The following is an 18,450-nucleotide window of genomic DNA, read 5'->3' on the forward strand; positions in this document are numbered from 1 at the left end:
GGAAAATGGGATTTTGGATCCCGGGAAGACGGACCTGGAGTCCTGGGGAAAATGGGGTTTGGATCCCAGAAAAAGGACCGTGAATCCTGGGAAAAGGGACCTGGATCCCAGGGAAAAATGGGATTTTGGATCCCAGGAGAAGTGACCCCAAATCCTGGGAAAAGGGGGCGCTGGATCCCAGGGGAAAATGGGATTTTGGATCCCAGAAAAAGGACCGTGAATCCTGGGCAAAGGGACGCTGGATCCTGGGGAAAAATGGGATTTTGGATCCCGGGAAGACGGACCTGGAGTCCTGGGAAAAATGGGGTTTGGATCCCAAAAATGGTGTTTGGATCCTGGGAAAAATGGGAGTTGGATCCCAGAGGAAGGGATGTTGGATCCCAGGAAAAGAAGGGATTTTGCATTTGAAGGAAAAGGATTTGGATCCTGGGAAAACGGACCTGGAGTCCTGGGAAAATGGGATTTGAATCCCTAAACAAAGGGACTTTGGAGTCCAAGGAAAAAGGACTTTGGATACAGGGAGAAATGGGATTTGAATCCCAAGAAGAGACCCCAAATCCTGGGCAAAGGGGCGCTGGATCCAGGGAAAAATGGGATTTTGGATCCCGGGAAGACGGACCTCGGGTCCAGGGAAAATGGGATTTGCATCCCAAAGAAAGGGACTTTGGATCCTGGGCAAAGGGACCTGGATCCCAGGGAAAATGGGACTTGGATCCCTAAAAAAAGGGACTTTGGAGTCCAAGGAAAAAAGGACTTTGGATCCTGGGAATATGGGATTTTGGATCCCAAGAAGAGGGATGCTGGATCCCAGGAGAAGTGACCCCAAGTCCTGGGCAAAGGGGCGCTGGATCCCAGGGAAAAATGGGATTTTGGATCCCGGGAAGACGGACCTCAGGTCCAGGGGAAAATGGGATTTGCATCCCAAAGAAAGGCACTTTGCAGTCCAAGGAAAAAGGACTTTGGATCCCAAAAGAAAGGGATTTGGATCCCAAAAAATGGGATTTGGATCCCAAAAAATGGGATTTTGCATCCCAAAGAAAGGGACTTTGGAGTCCAAGGAGAAAGGACTTTGGATCCCAAAACAAAGGGATTTGGATCCCAAAAAATGGGATTTGGATCCCAAAAAATGGGATTTTGCATCCCAAAGAAAGGGACTTTGGAGTCCAAGGAAAAAAGGGATTTGGATGCTGGGAAGACGGACCTTGGGTCCTGGGAGAAATGGGATTTGGATCCCAAGAAGAGGGATGGATGGTGCATCCCAAAAAAAGGACTTTGGATCCCAGGAAAAAAATGGGATTTGGATCCCGGAAGACGGACCTCGGGTCCAGGGGAAAATGGGATTTTGGATCCCAGAAAAAGGACCGTGAATCCTGGGAAAAAGGGACCTGGATCCCAGGGAAAATGGGATTTCATCCTGGGAAAAGAGGGGATTTTGGATCCCAAAAACGGGATTTGGATCCCCGGAAGAGGAACGCTGGATTCTGGGATGAAGGGACACTGGATGCCAGCACGAGAAGGTACGTTGGATCACAGGGGAAATGGGATTTGGATCCTGGGAAAAAGAGACTTTGGAGTCCAAGGAAAAAAGGATTTTGGATCCTGGGAAAAGGGACGTTGGATCCCGGCAAAATGGGATTTGGATCCCAGGAAAAGGACCCTGAATCCTGGGCAAAGGGACCTGGAGCCCTGGGAGGAAAAGGACGTGGAGTCCGGGGGAAAATGGGATTTGGATCCCAGGAAAAAAATGGGATTTGGATCCCAGGAAAAAATGGGATTTGGATCCCAGGAAAAAATGGGATTTGGATCCCAGGAAAAAAATGGGATTTGGATCCCAAAAAAAGGGACTTTGGGAGTCCAAGGAGAAAGAACTTTGGATCCTGGGAAAAGGGACGTTGGATCCCAGCAAAATGGGATTTGGATCCCAGGAAAAGATGGGACTTGGATCCAAAAAAAGGGGCTTTGGAGTCCAAGGAAAAAGGACTTTGGATCCTGGGAATATGGGATTTGAATCCCAAGAAGAGGGATGCTGGATCCCAGGAGAAGTGACCCCAAATCCTGGGAAAAGGGACACTGGATCCCAGGGAAAAATGGGATTTTGGATCCCAGGAGAAGTGACCCCAAATCCTGGGCAAAGGGACCTGGATCCCAGGGAAAAATGGGATTTTGGATCCCGGGAAGACGGACCTCGGGTCCTGGGCAAAATGGGATTTTGGATCCCAGAAAAAGGACCGTGAATCCTGGGAAAAAGGGACCTGAATCCCAGGAAAAATTGGATTTGGATCCCTAAAAAAAAGGGACTTTGGAGTCCAGGAAGAGGAACGTTGGACTCCAGAATAAAGGGACACTGGATGCCCGGAAAAGAAGGTACGTTGGATGCCTGGGAAAAATGGGATTTGGATCCCAAAAAAGAGATTTGGATCCCAAAAAATGGGATTTTGGAGTCCAAGGAAAAAGGACTTTGGATCCCAAAAGAAATGGGATTTGGATCCCAAAAGAAATGGGATTTGGATTCCAAAAGAAAGGGATTTGGATCCCAAAAAATGGGATTTGGATCCCAAAAGAAAGGGATTTGGATCCCAAAAAATGGGATTTGGATCCCAAAAAATGGGATTTGGATCCCAAAAGAAAGGGATTTGGATCCCAAAAAATGGGATTTGGATCCCAAAAAAATGGGATTTGGATGCTAAGAAGAAAAACATTGGATTCCAAGGTAAAGGGACACTGGATCCTGGGAAAAGAAGGTACGTTGGATCCGTGGGAAAAACGGGATTTGGATCCCAAAAAAGAGATTTGGATCCCAAAAAATGGGATTTTGGAGTCCAAGGAAAAAGGACTTTGGATCCCAAAAGAAAGGGATTTGGATCCCAAAAGAAATGGGATTTGGATTCCAAAAGAAAGGGATTTGGATCCCAAAAAATGGGATTTGGATCCCAAAAGAAAGGGATTTGGATCCCAAAAAATGGGATTTGGATCCCAAAAAAATGGGATTTGGATGCTAAGAAGAAAAACATTGGATTCCAAGGTAAAGGGACACTGGATCCTGGGAAAAGAAGGTACGTTGGATCCGTGGGAAAAACGGGATTTGGATCCCAAAAAAGAGATTTGGATCCCAAAAAAATGGGATTTTGGAGTCCAAGGAAAAAGGACTTTGGATCCCAAAAGAAAGGGATTTGGATCCCAAAAGAAATGGGATTTGGATCCCAGAAAATGGGATTTGGATCCCAAAAGAAATGGGATTTGGATCCCAAAAGAAAGGGATTTGGATCCCAAAAGAAAGGGATTTGGATCCCAAAAAATGGGATTTGGATGCTAAGAAGAAGAACATTGGATTCCAAGGTAAAGGGACACTGGATCCTGGGAAAAGAAGGTACGTTGGTCCTGGGGAAAATGGGATTTGGACCCCAAAAAAAGGGACTTTGGGTCCCGGGAAAAGTGACCTTAAATCCTGGAAAAAGGGATTTTGGATCCCAGGAAGACGGAGCTCAGGCCCAGGGAAAAAATGGGATTTGGATCCCAAAGAAAAGACGTCTTGGATCCTGGGCAAAGGGACCTGGAGCCCTGGGAGAGAAAGGACGTTGAGTCCTGGGGAAAATGGGATTTGAGTGCCAGGAAAAAATGGGATTTGGACCCCAAAAAAAGGACTTTGGATCCCAGGAAGATGGACCTGGAGTCCTGGGCAAAAAGGGATTTGGATCCCCAAAAAAAAGGACTTTGGATCCCAGGAAAAGAAGCGATGTTGGATGCGGGGAAAAACGGGGTTTGGATCCCCAAAGAACGATCCCAAGAAGAGGGATGGCGGATCCCAGGAAAAGAAGGGACTTTGGATCCCAAAAAATGGGACTTTGGAGTCCAAGGAAAAGGGAGTTTGGATCCTGGGAAAAGGGAACCTGGAGTCCTGGGAAAATGGGGTTTGGATCCCAGGAAAAGAAAAAAGGGATTTTGGATCCCAAAAATGGGATTGGGATCCCAGGAATAGAAGGGACCTTGGATGCCAAAAATGGTTTTTGGATCCCAAGAAAAGGAACGTTGGATCCTGGGAAAAAGAGACTTTGGAGTCCAAGGAAAAAAGAGTTTGGATCCTGGGAGGACGGACCTCGGGTCCAGGGGAAAATGGGATTTGGATCCCAAGAAAAAGGGACGTTGGATTGTGGGGAAAAGGGAATTTGGATCCCAGGAAAAGAAGGGATTTTGGATTCTGAAAAGATGGAATTTGGATCCCAAGAGAAGAGACTTTGGATCCTGGGAAAAGCAGGGACTTGGAGCCAAAAAAATGGGATTTTGGAGCCCAGGAAAAGCAGGGACATTGGGCCTGGAACTGACTGTGTGGGATGGGATCGTTCCCAGTATCCCAGTTTGGGATGGGATCATTCCCAGTTTGGGATGGGATCGTTCCCAGTATCCCAGTTTGGGATGGGATTGTTCCCAGTTTGGGATGGGGTCGTTCCCATTTTCCCAGTTTGGGATGGGGTCGTTCCCATTTTCTCAGTTTGGGATGGGATCGTTCCCAGTATCCCAGTTTGGGATGGGATCGTTCCCATTTTCCCAGTTTGGGATGGGATCGTTCCCAGTATCCCAGTTTGAGATGGGATCGTTCCCAGTTTGGGATGGGGTCGTTCCCAGTATCCCAGTTTGGGATGGGATCGTTCCCAGTTTGGGATGGGGTCGTTCCCAGTATCCCAGTTTGGGATGGGATCGTTCCCATTATCCCAGTTTGGGATGGGATCGTTCCCATTTTCCCAGTTATTCTCAGTAATTCCCAGTATTCCCATTTTCCCATCTAATTCCACTATCCCAGTAATTCCTCTCATCCCAGTAATTCCCCGTAATTCCCAATAACCCCTTTCCACTGGTAATTCCCACTTTCCCAATAATTCTCCTTGTCCCAGAGGTGTCATTCCCCATATCCCAGTCATTCCCAGTATCCCAGCCATTCCCAGTATCCCAGTCATTCCCAGTATCCCATTCCCAGTGTCCCAGTCATTCCCCGTATCCCAGTCATTCCCAGTATCCCATTCCCAGTGTCCCAGTCATTCCCAGTGTCCCATTCCCAGCGTCCCAGTCATTCCCAGTATCCCAGTTATTCCCAGTGTCCCAGTCATTCCCAGTATCCCACTCATTCCCAGTGTCCCAGTAATTCCCAGTATCCCAGTTATTCCCAGTATCCCAGTCATTCCCAGTCATTCCAGTCATTCCCAGTGTCCCAGTCATTCCCGGTATCCCAGTCATTCCCGGTATCCCATTCCCAGTATCCCATTCCCAGTATCCCATTCCCAGTGTCCCAGTCATTCCCAGTGTCCCAGTCATTCCCATGATCCCAGTCATTCCCAGTCATTCCCAGTATCCCATTTATTCCCAGTATCCCATTCCCAGTGTCCCAGTCATTCCCAGTATCCCAGTCATTCCCGGTGTCCCAGTCATTCCCAGTCATTCCCAGTATCCCATTTATTCCCAGTATCCCAGTCATTCCCAGTCATTCCCAGTGTCCCAGTCATTCCCAGTCATTCCCAGTCATTCCCAGTGTCCCAGTCATTCCCAGTCATTCCCAGTATCCCATTTATTCCCAGTATCCCAGTCATTCCCAGTCATTCCCAGTGTCCCAGTCATTCCCAGTCATTCCCAGTATCCCATTTATTCCCAGTATCCCAGTCATTCCCAGTCATTCCCAGTATCCCAGTCATTCCCAGTCATTCCCAGTATCCCATTTATTCCCAGTGTCCCAGTCATTCCCAGTGTCCCAGTCATTCCCAGTGTCCCAGTCATTCCCATTTATTCCCAGTATCCCAGTCATTCCCCGTATCCCATTTATTCCCAGTATCCCAGTCATTCCCAGTATCCCGCTCATTCCCAGTATCCCATTTATTCCCAGTGCCCCAGCAATTCCCAGTATCCCACACCAGTATTCCCAGTATTCCCAGTTTTTCATTTTCTCCCTCAATTTCCCCTGGTTTCACTCAAATTTCCCATTTTTTTCACCCCGATTTTCCCTTTTTCCCCAAATTTTCAATGGGGTTTTCCCCCCTCAATTTTCCATGGTTTTTCCCCCAATTTTCAATGGGTTTTTCCCCATTTTTCCATGTTTTTTTTTCCCTGCCAGTTTTTTCTGTTTCTCCCCTATTTTCCAGTTTTTTTCTTCCAAATTTCCCTGTTTCCCCCCCAAATTTCAATGTTTCTCCCCCCATTTTTCCCTTTTCCCCCCATTTTTCCCCAAAATCCCCTTTTTCCTCCCAATTTTCCCCTTTTCCCCCCAGATTTCCATGGTTTTTCCCCTATTTTTCCCCTTTTTTCCCCCAAATTTTCAATATTTTCCCCCCCAATTTCCCTTGTTCCCCCCCAAATTTCCATTATTTTCCCTCCCAATTTTCCCTTTCTTACCCCCATTTTCCCCCAAATTCCCCTGTTTTCCCCCCCCAATTTCAATGGTTTTCCTCCCAATTTTCCCTTTTTTACCCCCATTTCCCCCCAAATTTCCATTGTTTTTCCCCCAATTTTCCATAGATTTTTTTCCCCCAAATTTCCCTGATTTCCTCCCCGATTTTCGCTAATTTTCATTTTTTTCCCCCCAAATTCCCAATTCCCCCCAAAATTCCCGATTTCCCCCCGATTTTCCCCATTATTTTCCCCCTGCAGGGTGAAGATCCCTTCACGGAGGAGCCCCAGGACGGCCCCAAAGCCGCGGAAATTTCGGGAAAATCCCCGGAAAATTCCCAAATTCCCTCGGACGGCCCCAAAGCCCAGGAATTCCTCACGGCCCCCGGGCCCCTCCTGGTTCCCCCGTTCCTGGAGGAGCCCGAAATTCCCCAAAATTCCCAGGAAAACCCCCAAGAAAATCCCAAAAATCCCCAAGAAAATCCCCAAAATCCCCAGGAAAATTCCCAAGAAAATCCCCAAGAAAATCCCAAAAATTCCCAGGAAAATCCCCAAGAAAATCCCCAAAATTCCCAAGAAAATCCCAAAAACTCCGAGGAAAATCCCCCAAAATCCCAGGAATTTGGGATTTCCCCCAAAAACCAAACTGAGGAGGAAAAGGAGGAAAAAAATCCAGAAAAAATTCCAGAAAAAGAGGAAAAAACCCCGGAAAAGGAGGAGGAAAAATCCTTGGAAGAGCCCTGAGAATTCCAGGTGAGGATTCCATCAAAAATTTGGATTTTTCCAGAATTTCCAACTGGAATTGGAATTTTGGGGAGAATTCTTGGAAAATTCATTAAAATTTAAATTTTTTCTCTTTTTTTTTTCTCCCATTCCTGATTTTTTTTTCTCCTTTTCCAGGATGAAGAAGCCACAAAAGAGGAAAAATTCCTGAATTTGCCCATTCCCGAGGAATTCTCTGCTGGGATTTGAGGCAATTTATAGCAAAACAAAGACCCAAAAATGGGAAAAATAAAAAGTTGGAAGTTTGGAAAAATTCCTGACGATTTTTTTCATTTTTTCCCCAAAATTCCTCAATGTTGGAGAAGATTTTTATTCCCAAAAATTGGAATTTTTTGCCTTTAATTTTTATTTTTTTCATTCCCAGGGAGGATTTGGGAATTCCCATTCCAAGGGGGATTTTTGGGGAGAAATTAATGAATTTTTTTACCCCCAAAATTTCCCTTTTTTAGCAGAATTTGATGTTCCAACCCTGTGATTTTCATCATTTTTTCCCTAAGAAATTCCCCCAAAAAATCCAGGAATTCTTTGGAATTCAGAGCTGGGATTTTAAATAAATCCCTGATTTTTGGTTTAACTAAAATCTCCTTTTTTCACCCCCAAAATTGATGGGAATTCCCCAAAAATTGGGAATTTTGGGGGATTTTTCTTCAAATTGAGCCCCAATTTTTCTGGAATTGGAATTTCCTGGGGGGAGATGGGACGGGGACCCCAAAATGTCCCTAAATTGTCCCAATACCCCCCCAAATGTCCCCAAAATGTCCTTGGGACCCCCAAAATGATCTCAAAATCCTCCAAATTGTTCCTGGGACCCCCAAAATTCTCCCAAAATCCCCTCAAAGTGTCCCCAAAACGTCCCCAGGATCCCCAAAATGTCCCCAAAATGTCTCTGGGACCCTCAAAATCCCCCCCAAAAATGTCCCTAAGACCCCCAAAGTGTCCCCAAAATGTCCCTGGGACCCCCCAAAATGTCCCCAATTTGTGCCTAAAACCCCCCAAATGTCGCCAAATTTGTCACCAGGACCCCCCAGATGTCCCCAAAGTGTCCCTGGGAGCCCCAAAATCCACCCCAAGTGTCCCCAAGACCCCCAAAATGTCCCCAAAACCCCCAAGGTGTCCCCAAAGTGTCCCTGGGAGCCCCAAAATCCACCCCAAGTGTCCCCAAAATGTCCCCAGGACCCCTCAAGTGTCCCCAGATTTTCACCAGGGACCCCCAAAGTGTCCCCAAAGTCCCCTCGTGTCCACAGGATCCCCCAAAATGTCCCCAGGGAACCCCTGGTGCCCCTCAGGACCCCCTAAAATGTCCCCAAATTGTCCCCAGGATCCCCCCCGGTGTCCCCAAACCCCCCTGGTGTCCCTCAGGACCCCCTAAAATGTCCCCAAACATCCCCACGACCCCCAACGTGTCCCCAGGGATCCCCCCCCCCCAAATTTATGGTCCCCAAAGTGTCCCCCAAGACCCCCAAATTGTCCCTGGGACCCCAATATGTCCCCAAAGACCCCCCGGGACCCCCCCGCAGGACCCCCAAAATGTCCCCAAGGGCCCCCCCGGTGTCCCCAAACCCCCCTGGTGTCCCTCAGGACCCCCTAAAATGTCCCCAAAACGTCCCCACGACCCCCAACGTGTCCCCAGGGATCCCTCCCCCCGAAATTTATGGTCCCCAAAGTGTCCCCCAAGACCCCCCTGGTGCCCCCAAAGTCCCCCAGGACCCCCCAAAACATCCCCAGGGACCCCAAAATGTCCCCAAGGACGCCCTGGAGACCCCCCCCCTTGTCAGTCCCCCCGATGTCCCTCCCAGGACCCCCAAAATGTCCCCAAATTGTCACCAGGGGACCCCCAAAATGTCCCCAAACGCCTCTGGTGTCACCCAGGACCCCCAAATTGTCCCTGGGACCCCAATATGTCCCCAAAGATCCCCCGGGACGCCCCCGCAGGACCCCCAAAATGTCCCCAAATCCCCCCGGTGCCCCCTCCCCCCAATTCCCAGTGCCCCCCCCCGCTGTCCCCTCCCCCTCCCGGTGTCCCCTCCCCCCTCCCCCTCCCCCTCGTCCCCTCCCGGTGTCCCCTCCCCCCCCCCCCCCCCCCCCAATTCCCGGTGTCCCCTCCCGGTTCCCCCCCTTCCGTTCCCTCCCGTGACGTCACGCGGCGGGGCCGGCGGCGGTGGGCGTGTCCCGGTTGCGCCGTGACGTCACGCGCAGCGCGGTGAGGTCAGTGCGGCGCCGCTGCCGGACCCGCTGCCCCTCGGTGCCCGCGGCCCCCCCGCCCCCTCCCCTCCCTCCTCCTCCTCCTCCGCCCCCGCCGCCGCCCCCGGCCCGCCGGGAGGGCTCAGCCCGGCCCGGCCCGGCCCGGCCCCCCTCAGGTAAGAGCGGGGCCGCGGCGGGAGCGCCGGGAGGGCCGGGCCGGGCCGGGCCGGGGGAGGCGGCGGCGCTGAGGGGGAAGCGGGAGGACGGAGCGGGGACACCGGGTGGGCTTCATGGGGGTGCCGCGATTCACCAACGCCGCTTACGTCGCCCCGCCGGCGTAACCCGCATTGCGTAATGCGGCCGCTGCGTCAGGGCGGCTACGCCAACGGCGTAGGCTGCGGCGCGGGCTCCGCCGCTGCGCCAACGCCGTAAAGGCGGGGGCGCCGCTGGCGCAAGCGCCGGGCGCGCTTCCCGCTCTGCCGTGCCTGCCGCTCTCTCCGCCGCCTCTCGGTGCGCCCGGCGGGCGATCCGCGGCCTGTCCGCCCTCACGGGGCGGTGCGGGGGCTCCGGGGGTCGCTGGGGTCGTGGCGGAGCGCCCTCCGCCCTACGCCGCCGGGGTTACGCCGTTTGCGTAGGGCGCGGGGCGGGGCGGGCGGGGCCGCGCTACGCCGTTTGCGTAGGCGCCGTTCAGCGCCGCCTTACGCCGTTTGCGTACGAGCTGCCCTGCGCGGCGTTACGCCGTTGGCGTAGCGCGGGGCGGGGCCGGCGCGCGGGGGGCACTTCCTGCCGCCGCCATTTTGTCGCGGACCGGGAGGAAGCGGCGGCGGCTCCTGCGCGGCGGCAGCGCCGGCCCGGCCCGGCCCGGCCCGCGGTGAGTGAGCCCCGGGACGGCGCCGGCAGCGCCCGCCACGCCGGGCGGGACCGGGCGCGGCAGCGCCGCTGCGGCGGAGCGAGCCCGCCCCCGTTAGGCCCAGCCCGCCCCCGTTAGGCCCAGGCCGCTCCCGCCCCGCGGGGCCGCCCCCGCCCGCTCCGTGAGGGGAGGACGCGCTGAGGGCGGCCCGGGGCGGAGGGGACTCGGCGGCCACGGCCCTGCGGCTTCTCCCGGGCCGGTTTGGAGCGTTCCCGGGGCTGTTTTGCGGAATTGCCGCGGTTTGGGGCGGGTGTGGGGAGCGGTGACGTTGGAGCGCTCGGAGCTGGGAGCGCGGCGGGGCCTGAGGGGAGCGCGGGGAGCACCGGGGGGACACCGGGGGACACCGGGACGTGAGGGGACACCCGGAGTTTGGGGGGACGCCGGGGCATGAGGGAGGATACCGGGACCTGAGGGGGATACCGGGAATTTGAGGGGACACCGGGGCCTGAGGGGAGACATCGGGAGCTCGGGGTAGGAACGGGACACTGAGAGGATTTTTGGGATGGGAATGGGACACTGAGGGAATTCTTGCATGTTTTGGGGTGGGAGTGAGACACTGAGGGAATTCTTGGATGTTTTGGGGTGGGAGTGGGACACTGAGAGGATTTTTGGGATAGGAATGGGACACTGAGGGGATTCACGGATGTTTTTTGATGGGAATGGGACACTGAGGGCATTCATGGATGTTTTGAGATGAGGAGTGAACGCTGAGGGAAATCCTGGAAGTTTTGGGGTGGGAAGAGGACGCTGAAGGGATTCATGGTTTATTTGGGATGAGGAGTGAACTCTGAGGGAATTCCTGGGTTTTATAGGATGGCAATGGGACACTGAGGGAGTTCCTGGATATTTTGGGATGAGGAGTGAACTCTGAGGGAATTCCCAGTTTATTTGGGATGGGGATGGGACACTGAGGGAATTCCCACATGTTTTGCAGTAGGAATTCGGAGCCCGGGGGTGTCTCAGGGATTTTGGGGTTGGAATTTGGCGCCTGAGGGAATTCTCGTTTGTTTTGGGATGGGGATGGGACTCTGAGGGAATTGCTGGATGTTTTGGGATGGGGAGTGAAACTCTGAGGGTGTTCCTGGATGTTTTTGGGTAGCAAGGGAATTCCTGGTTTGTGTGGGATGAGGAGTGAACGCTGAGGGAAATTTGGGATTTTTGGGATGCAAAGGATCACTGAGGGAATTGTTGGATGTTTTGGGATGAGGAGTGAAGAGTGAATGCTGAGGGAATTCCTCAGTGTTTTGGGGTAACAGGGAGTCCCTGAAAGTGATCCTGAGTGTTTTGGAATGGGAATTGGGAGCCCGAGGGAATTCCTGGATGGTTTGGGATGGGAAGGGGACACTGAGGGAATTCATTGTTTATTTGGGATGAGGAGTGAACACTGAGGAAATTCCCATTTTTTGGGGGGTGAGAATGGAACACTGAAGGAATTCCCAGAAGTTTTGGGGTGGGAATGGAACACTGAGGGAATTCATGGTTTATTTGGGACGAGGAGTGAACACTGAGGAAATTCCCATTGTTTTGGGGTGGGAATGGAACACTGAGGGAATTCCCAGAAGTTCTGGGGTGGGAATGGAACACTGAGGGAATTCATGGTTTATTTGGGATGAAGAGTGAACGCTGAGGGAAATCCTGGATGTTTTGTGGTGGGAATTGGGACACTGAGGGAGTTTTGGGTTTTACAGCGTGGGAATGCATCACTGAGGGAGTTCCTGGGTTTTGTGGGATGGGAACGGGATACTGAAGGGATTCCTCGTTGTTTTGGGGTAGGAATGGGGCACTGAGGGAACTGCTGGTTGTTTTGGGGTGGCACTTGGGAGCCTGAGGGAATTCCTGGATGCTTTGGCATGGGAAGGGGTGAAAGTATTTTTGAGTGTTTTGGGATGGGAATGGATCACTGAGGGAGTTCCTGGGTTTTGTAGGATGGGAGTGGGAGCCTGAGGGAATTGCTGCATGTTGGGGTGGGGATGGAGCAGTGCAGGAATTCCTGGAGGTTTTGGGATGAGAAGTGAAACTCTGAGGGTATTGCTGGATGGTTTGGGATGGGAATTGGGAGCCTGAGGGAGTCTCTGCTTTATGTGGGATGGGAAGGGGACACTGAGGGAATTGTCAGGATTTTTGGGATGTGAATGGAATGCTGAGGGAAGTCCTGGATGTTTTGGGGTGGGAATTGAACACTGAGAGAATTCTTGGATGTTTTGCAATGAGGAGGCAACACTGAGGGAATTCCCAGTTTTATAGGGTGGGAATGGAACACTGAGGGAATTCCTGAAAGTTTTGGGGTGACAGGGGAGTCAGTGTAAATATTCCTGGATGTTTTAGGATGGCAGTCGGGAGCCTGAGGGAATTTCTGAGTGTTTTGGGGTGGGAATGGGACTCTGAGGGAATTGCTGGCTGTTTTGGGATGAGGAGTGAACACTGAGAGAATTCCTGGTGGTTTTGGGACAAGAAGTGAATGGGGAGGGAATTCCTGGATGGTTTGGGGTGGGAATGGAGCACTGAGGGGGTTGCTGAGGTTTTGATGTGGGAAGGGCACTGTGAGAATTTCTGGATGTTTTATTGGCAGGAGGAGTGAACACTGAGGGGGTTCTTGGTTTTTTTGGGATGAGGAGTGAACTCTGAGAGAATTCCTGTTTTATTTGGGGTGAGGAGTGAACTCTGAGAGAATTCCTGTTTTATTTGGGGTGAGGAGTGAACTCTGAGAGAATTCCTGTTTTATTTGGGATGAGGAGTGAACTCTGAGAGAATTCCTGTTTTATTTGGGGTGAGGAGTGAACTCTGAGGGAATTCCTGTTTTATTTGGGATGAGCAGTGAACTCTGAGGGAATTCCTGTTTTATTTGGGATGAGCAGTGAACTCTGAGGGAATTCCTGGATGTTTTAGGGTGGGAATGGGACACTGAGGGAATTCACAGTTTCTCTAAGAAGGGAATGTGACACTGAGGGAATTCTCGGGGTTTTTGGATTGGGAAGGGAACACTGAGGGAATTCCTGGTTTTCTAGGATGGGAATGGGACACTGAGGGAATTCCTGGATGTTTTAGGGTGGGATTCAAACACTGAGGGGATTCCTGGATGTTTTGGGGTGGGAATGGGACACTGAGGGAATTCCTGGATATTTTGGGATGAAGAGGGAACCCTGAGGGGATTCATGGATGTTTTGGGATGAGGAGTGAGCTCTGAGGGGGTTGCTGGGTGTTTGGGGTGAAGAGAGAACACTGGTGGAATTCCTGGATGTTTTGGGGTGGGAATGGGACACTGAGGGAATTCACTGTTTTTGTAGCATGGGAATGGGGTACTGGAGAAATTCCTGGATATTTTGGGGTGAGGAGTGAACACTGAGGGAATTCCTGGGTATTTTGGGGTGAGGAGTGAACACTGAGGGAATTCCTGGGTATTTTGGGGTGAGGAGTGAACACTGAGGGAATTGCTGGATTTTGTGGGATGGGGATGGGACACTGAGAGGATTCTCAGAATTTTTGGGATGGGAGCAGAACACTGAGGGAATTCCTGGTTATTTGGGGGATGGGAATGGAACGCTGAGGCAATTCGTGGGTGCTTTGGGGTGGGAATTGGGAGCCTGAGGAAAATCCTGGATGTTTTGGGGTGGAAATGAGGCACTGAGGGAATTGCTGAGTTTTACAGGATGGGAATGGGACACTGAGGGAACTCCTGGATGGTTTGGGCTGGGAGTGGAACACTGAGGAAATTCCTTAATTTTGGGGCGGGAAGAGGACACTGAGGGAGTTATTGGTATTTTTAATATGAAGAGTGACCAGTGAGGGAATTCCTGGATGGTTTGGGACAAGGAGTGAATGCTGAGGGAATTGTTAGGTTTTTTTGGGGTGGGAAGGGGTCACTGGGGGAATTCCTGGATATTTTGGGATGAAGAGAGAACCCTGAGGGGATTCATGGATGCTTTGGGATGAGGAGTGAACTCTGAGCGGGTTGCTGGGTGTTTTGGGATGGGAATGAACCACTGAGGGAATTCCTGGGTGTTTTGGGATGGGAATGGACCACTGAGGGAATTCCTGGATGTTTTGGGATGGGAATGAACCACTGAGGGAATTCCTGGGTGTTTTGGGATGGGAATGGACCACTGAGGGAATTCCCGGGATTTTTGGGATGAGAAGTGAACACTGAGGGAATTCCTGGATGTTTTGGGGTGAGGAGTGAACTCTGGGAGAATTCATGGATGCTTTGGGGTGGGAATGGGACCCTGAGGGATTCCTGATTGTTTTAGGACGTGAATGAGCTGCTGAGGGCATTGCTGGGTGTTTCGGCATAAGGAGTGAACTCTGAGGGAATTCCTGGGTTTTACAGGATGGCAATGGAGCACTGAGGGATTTCTCGGATGTTTTGGGGTGGGAATGGGACACTGAGGGAATTCCCAGGATTTTTGGAGTAGGACTCGGGAGCCTGGGGGTGTCTCAGGGATTTTGGGAAGCCTGGGGGAATTCTTGGGTTTTACAGGATGGGAATGGAACACTGAGCGAGTTCCTGGGTTTTATAGGATGGGAAGGGGATACTTGAGGGAATTGCTGGTTTATTTGGGGTGGGGATGGGACTCTGAGGGAATTCCTGGTTTATTTGGGGTGGGAATGGGACTCTGAGGGAATTCCTGGTTTATTTGGGGTGGGAATGGGACTCTGAGGGAATTCCTGGTTTATTTGGGGTGGGGATGGAACTCTGAGGGAATTCCTGGTTTATTTGGGGTGGGAATGGGACACCGAGGGAATTCCTGGTTTATTTGGGATGAGGAGTGAACATTGAGGGAATTCCTGAATGTTTTGGGGTCACAGAGAGTCACTGTAAATATTCCTGGATGTTTTAGGATGGGAATTGGGAGCCTGAGGGAATTCCTGGTTTATTTGGGGTGGGAATGGAACTCTGAGGGAATTTCTGGGTGTTTTGGGGTGGGGATGGAACACTGAAGGAATTCCTCGATGTTTTGGGGTGACAGGGAGTCACTGAAATCATTCCTGAGTGTTTTGGAACGGGAATTGGGGGCCTGAGGGAATTCCTGGATGTTTTGGGATCAGAATTAGGAACATGAAGGAATTCCTGGGTTTATTTGGGTAGGAATTGGGGGCCTGAGGGTGTCTCAGGGATTTTGGGGACCCTGAGGGAACTTTTTTGTTTTTCAAATGGGAATTGGGATCTGAGGGAATTCCTGGATGTTTTGGGATGGGAATTTCCAGCCCGAGGGAATTCCCAGGTTTTTTGTGTTGGGAATTTGGAACCTGAGGGAATTCCTGAGGTTTTGGGATGGGAATTTGCAGCCTGAGGGAAGTCCTGGATATTTTGGGGTTGGAATTTCAGCCTCAGGGAATTCCTGGGTATTTTGGGATGGAAATTTGGAATCTGAGGCAGTTCCTGGGTGTTTTGGTGTAGGAATTTCCTGCTTGAGGGCGTTTCCTAAGTTTTGGGAATTGGGAGCCTGAGGGAATTCCTGGATATTTGGGGGTTGGAATCTGGAACCTGAAGGAATTCCCAGAGTTTTGGAATAGGAGTTGACAACCCGAGGGAATTCCCAAGGTCCTGGGGTAGGAATTTCCAGCCTGAAGGAATTTCAGATATTTTAGGATGGGAATTGGGAACCTGAGGGAATTCCCGAGATTTTGGCATGGGAATTTCCAGCCTGAGGGAATTCCTGAGGTTTTAGGGTTGGAATTTCCAGCCTGAGGGAATTCCTGAGGTTTTAGGGTTGGAATTTCCAGCCTGAGGGAATTCCTGAGGTTTTAGGGTTGGAATTTCCAGCCTGAGGGAATTCCTGAGGTTTTAGGGTTGGAAATTCCAGCCTGAGGAAATTCCTGAGTTTTTAGAGTTGGAAATTCCAGCCTGAGGGAATTCCTGAGGTTTTAGGGTTGGAATTTCCAGCCTGAGGGAATTCCCAAAGTTTTGGGCTGGGAATTTGCAATCTGAGGGAATTCCGAGATGGTTTTGGGATGGGAATTGGGAGCCTGGGAGATTTCCTGAGGTTTTCAGGTTGGAATTTCCAGCCTGAGGGAATTCCCAGGTTTTTTGGGGATGGAAATTGAGAACCTGAGGGAATTCCTGAGGTTTTGGGCTGGAAATTTCCAGCCTGAGGGAATTCCCAAGGTCTTGGGGTTGGAATTTCCAGCCTGAAGGAATTTCTGGATATTTTGGGATGGGAGTTGGGAGCCTGAGGGAGTTCCTGAATGTTTTAGGATTGGAATTTGGAACCTGAGGGAATTCCCAAGGTTTTGGGCTGGGAATTTCCAGCCTGAGGGAATTCCCAAAGTTTTGGGATGGGATTTGGGAGCCTAAAAGAATTCCCAATGTTTTGGGGTTGGAGTTCCCATCCTGAGGGAATTGCTGAGGTTTTGGGATGGAAATTGGGAACCTGAGGGGATTTGTGGATATTTTGGGATGGAAATTGGGAACCTGAGGGAATTTTTGGATGTTTTGGGGTGGAAATTGAAAACCTGAGGGAATTTGTGGATATTTTGGGGTGGGAATTGGGAACCTGAGGGGATTTGTGGATATTTTGGGGTGGGAATTGGGAACCTGAGGGGATTTGTGGATATTTTGGGGTGGGAATTGGGAACCTGAGGGAATTCCTGGATATTTTGGGGTGGGAATTGGGAACCTGAGGGAATCTGTGGATATTTTGGGGTGGGAATTTCCAGCTTGAGGGAATTCCTGAAGTTTTGAGGTGGGAATTTGGAATCTGAGGGAATTCCTGAGGTTTTAGGGGTGGGAATTGGGACTCTGAAGAAATTCCTGGATATTTTGGGATGGGAATTTGCAGCCTGAGGGAATTCCTGGATGTTTTAGGATGGGAATTGGGAATCTGGAGGAATTCCCAAGGTTTTGACGTGGGAATTTGGAACCTGAGGGAATTCCCGAGGTTTTGGGTTGGAATTGGGAATCTGAAGGAGTTTCTGAGGTTGTGGGGTTGGAATTTCCACCCTGAAGGGATTTTGGGATATTTTGGGCTGGGAATTTGGAACCTGAGGGAACTCCTGGATGTTTTGGGCTGGGAATTTGGAATATGAAGGAATTTCAGATATTTTAGGATGGGAATTGGGAACCTGAGGGAATTCCCAAGATTTTGGCATTGGAATTTCCAGCCTGAGGGAATTGCTGAGGTTTTAGGGTTGGAATTTCCAGCCTGAGGGAATTCCCAAAGTTTTGGGCTGGGAATTGGGAACCTAAAAGAATTCCCAAGGTTTTGGGGTTGGAATTTCCAGCCTGAGGGAATTTCTGGATATTTTGGGCTGGGAATTTGGAATCTGAAGGAATTTCCAAGGTTTTAAGGTTGGGAATTGGGAGCCTGAGAGAATTCCTGAGGTTTTGGGATGGGAATTTCCAGCCTGAGGGAATTTCTGGATGTTTTGGGATGGAAATTTGGGATCTGAAGGAATATCAGAGGTTTTGGGCTGGGAATTGGGAACCTGAGGGAGTTCCTGAGGTTTTGGTGTTGGAATTTCCACCCTGAGGGAATTTCTGGATGTTTTGGGCTGGGAATTGGGAGCCTGAGGGAATTCCCTGGGGCTGGGTGAACCCGACGTTAATGAGCTGCTAATTAACCCTTAATGAGCTGCTAATTAACCCTTAATGAGCTGCTAATTAACCCTTAATGAGCCTGGGCTGCGGCTGAGCCTTGGGGTTTGGGGAGCTTTGGGGTTTGGGGCAGCATCTCCCAAAGTTCGGGGGATTTGGGGGAATATTCTGAATTTTGGGGGTGATTTTAGGTTTATTTCCCAAAGTTCGGGGGATTTGGGGGAATATTCTGAATTTTGGGGGTGATTTTGGGGTCATTTTCTGAATTTTGGGGGTGATTTCAGGTTTATTTCCCAAAGTTTGGGGGATTTTGGGGTCATTTTCTGAATTTTGGGGGTGATTTTAGGATTCTTTCCCAAAGTTTGAGGGATTTTGGGGATTGTTTCCCAAAGTTTGGTGAATTTGGGATCATTTTCCAAAGTTTTGGGAACATTTCTCAAAGTTTTGGAGATTCTTCCCCAAAGTTTGGGGGATTTGGGGGAATATTCTGAATTTTGGGGGTGATTTTGGGGTCGTTTTCTGAATTTTGGGGTGATTTCAGGTTTATTTCCCAAAGTTTGGGGGATCTTGGGGTCATTTTCTGAATTTTGGGGGCGATTTTAGGTTTATTTCCCAAAGTTTGAGGGATTATTGGGATTGTTTTCCAAGGTTTGGGGGATTTGGGGGAATATTCTGAATT

The 18,450-nt window shown here is 50.6% G+C and overlaps 2 protein-coding genes across 2 annotated transcripts in view; both read left to right on the forward strand.

Moving 5' to 3' along the window:
- AKAP8 (A-kinase anchoring protein 8) overlaps positions 1-7,392 on the forward strand; it is a 36,770-nt gene extending 29,378 nt beyond the window's left edge. The window contains exons 13-14 of the mRNA XM_058821374.1: positions 6,628-7,119; positions 7,267-7,392. Coding sequence (XP_058677357.1) covers positions 6,628-7,110 — 483 coding nt within the window. The 3' untranslated portion in view covers positions 7,111-7,119; positions 7,267-7,392. The remainder of the gene's footprint in view (positions 1-6,627; positions 7,120-7,266) is intronic.
- A 3,567-nt stretch (positions 7,393-10,959) lies between these two features.
- Positions 10,960-18,450, forward strand: part of BRD4 (bromodomain containing 4) — a 74,737-nt gene continuing 67,246 nt past the window's right edge. Inside the window, exon 1 of the mRNA XM_058821434.1 lies at positions 10,960-11,650. The gene's annotated coding sequence lies outside the window, so the exon portion shown is untranslated. The remainder of the gene's footprint in view (positions 11,651-18,450) is intronic.

Source organism: Ammospiza caudacuta, chromosome 29, assembly GCF_027887145.1.
Source record: "Ammospiza caudacuta isolate bAmmCau1 chromosome 29, bAmmCau1.pri, whole genome shotgun sequence".
NCBI classification, from domain to species: Eukaryota; Metazoa; Chordata; class Aves; order Passeriformes; family Passerellidae; genus Ammospiza; species Ammospiza caudacuta.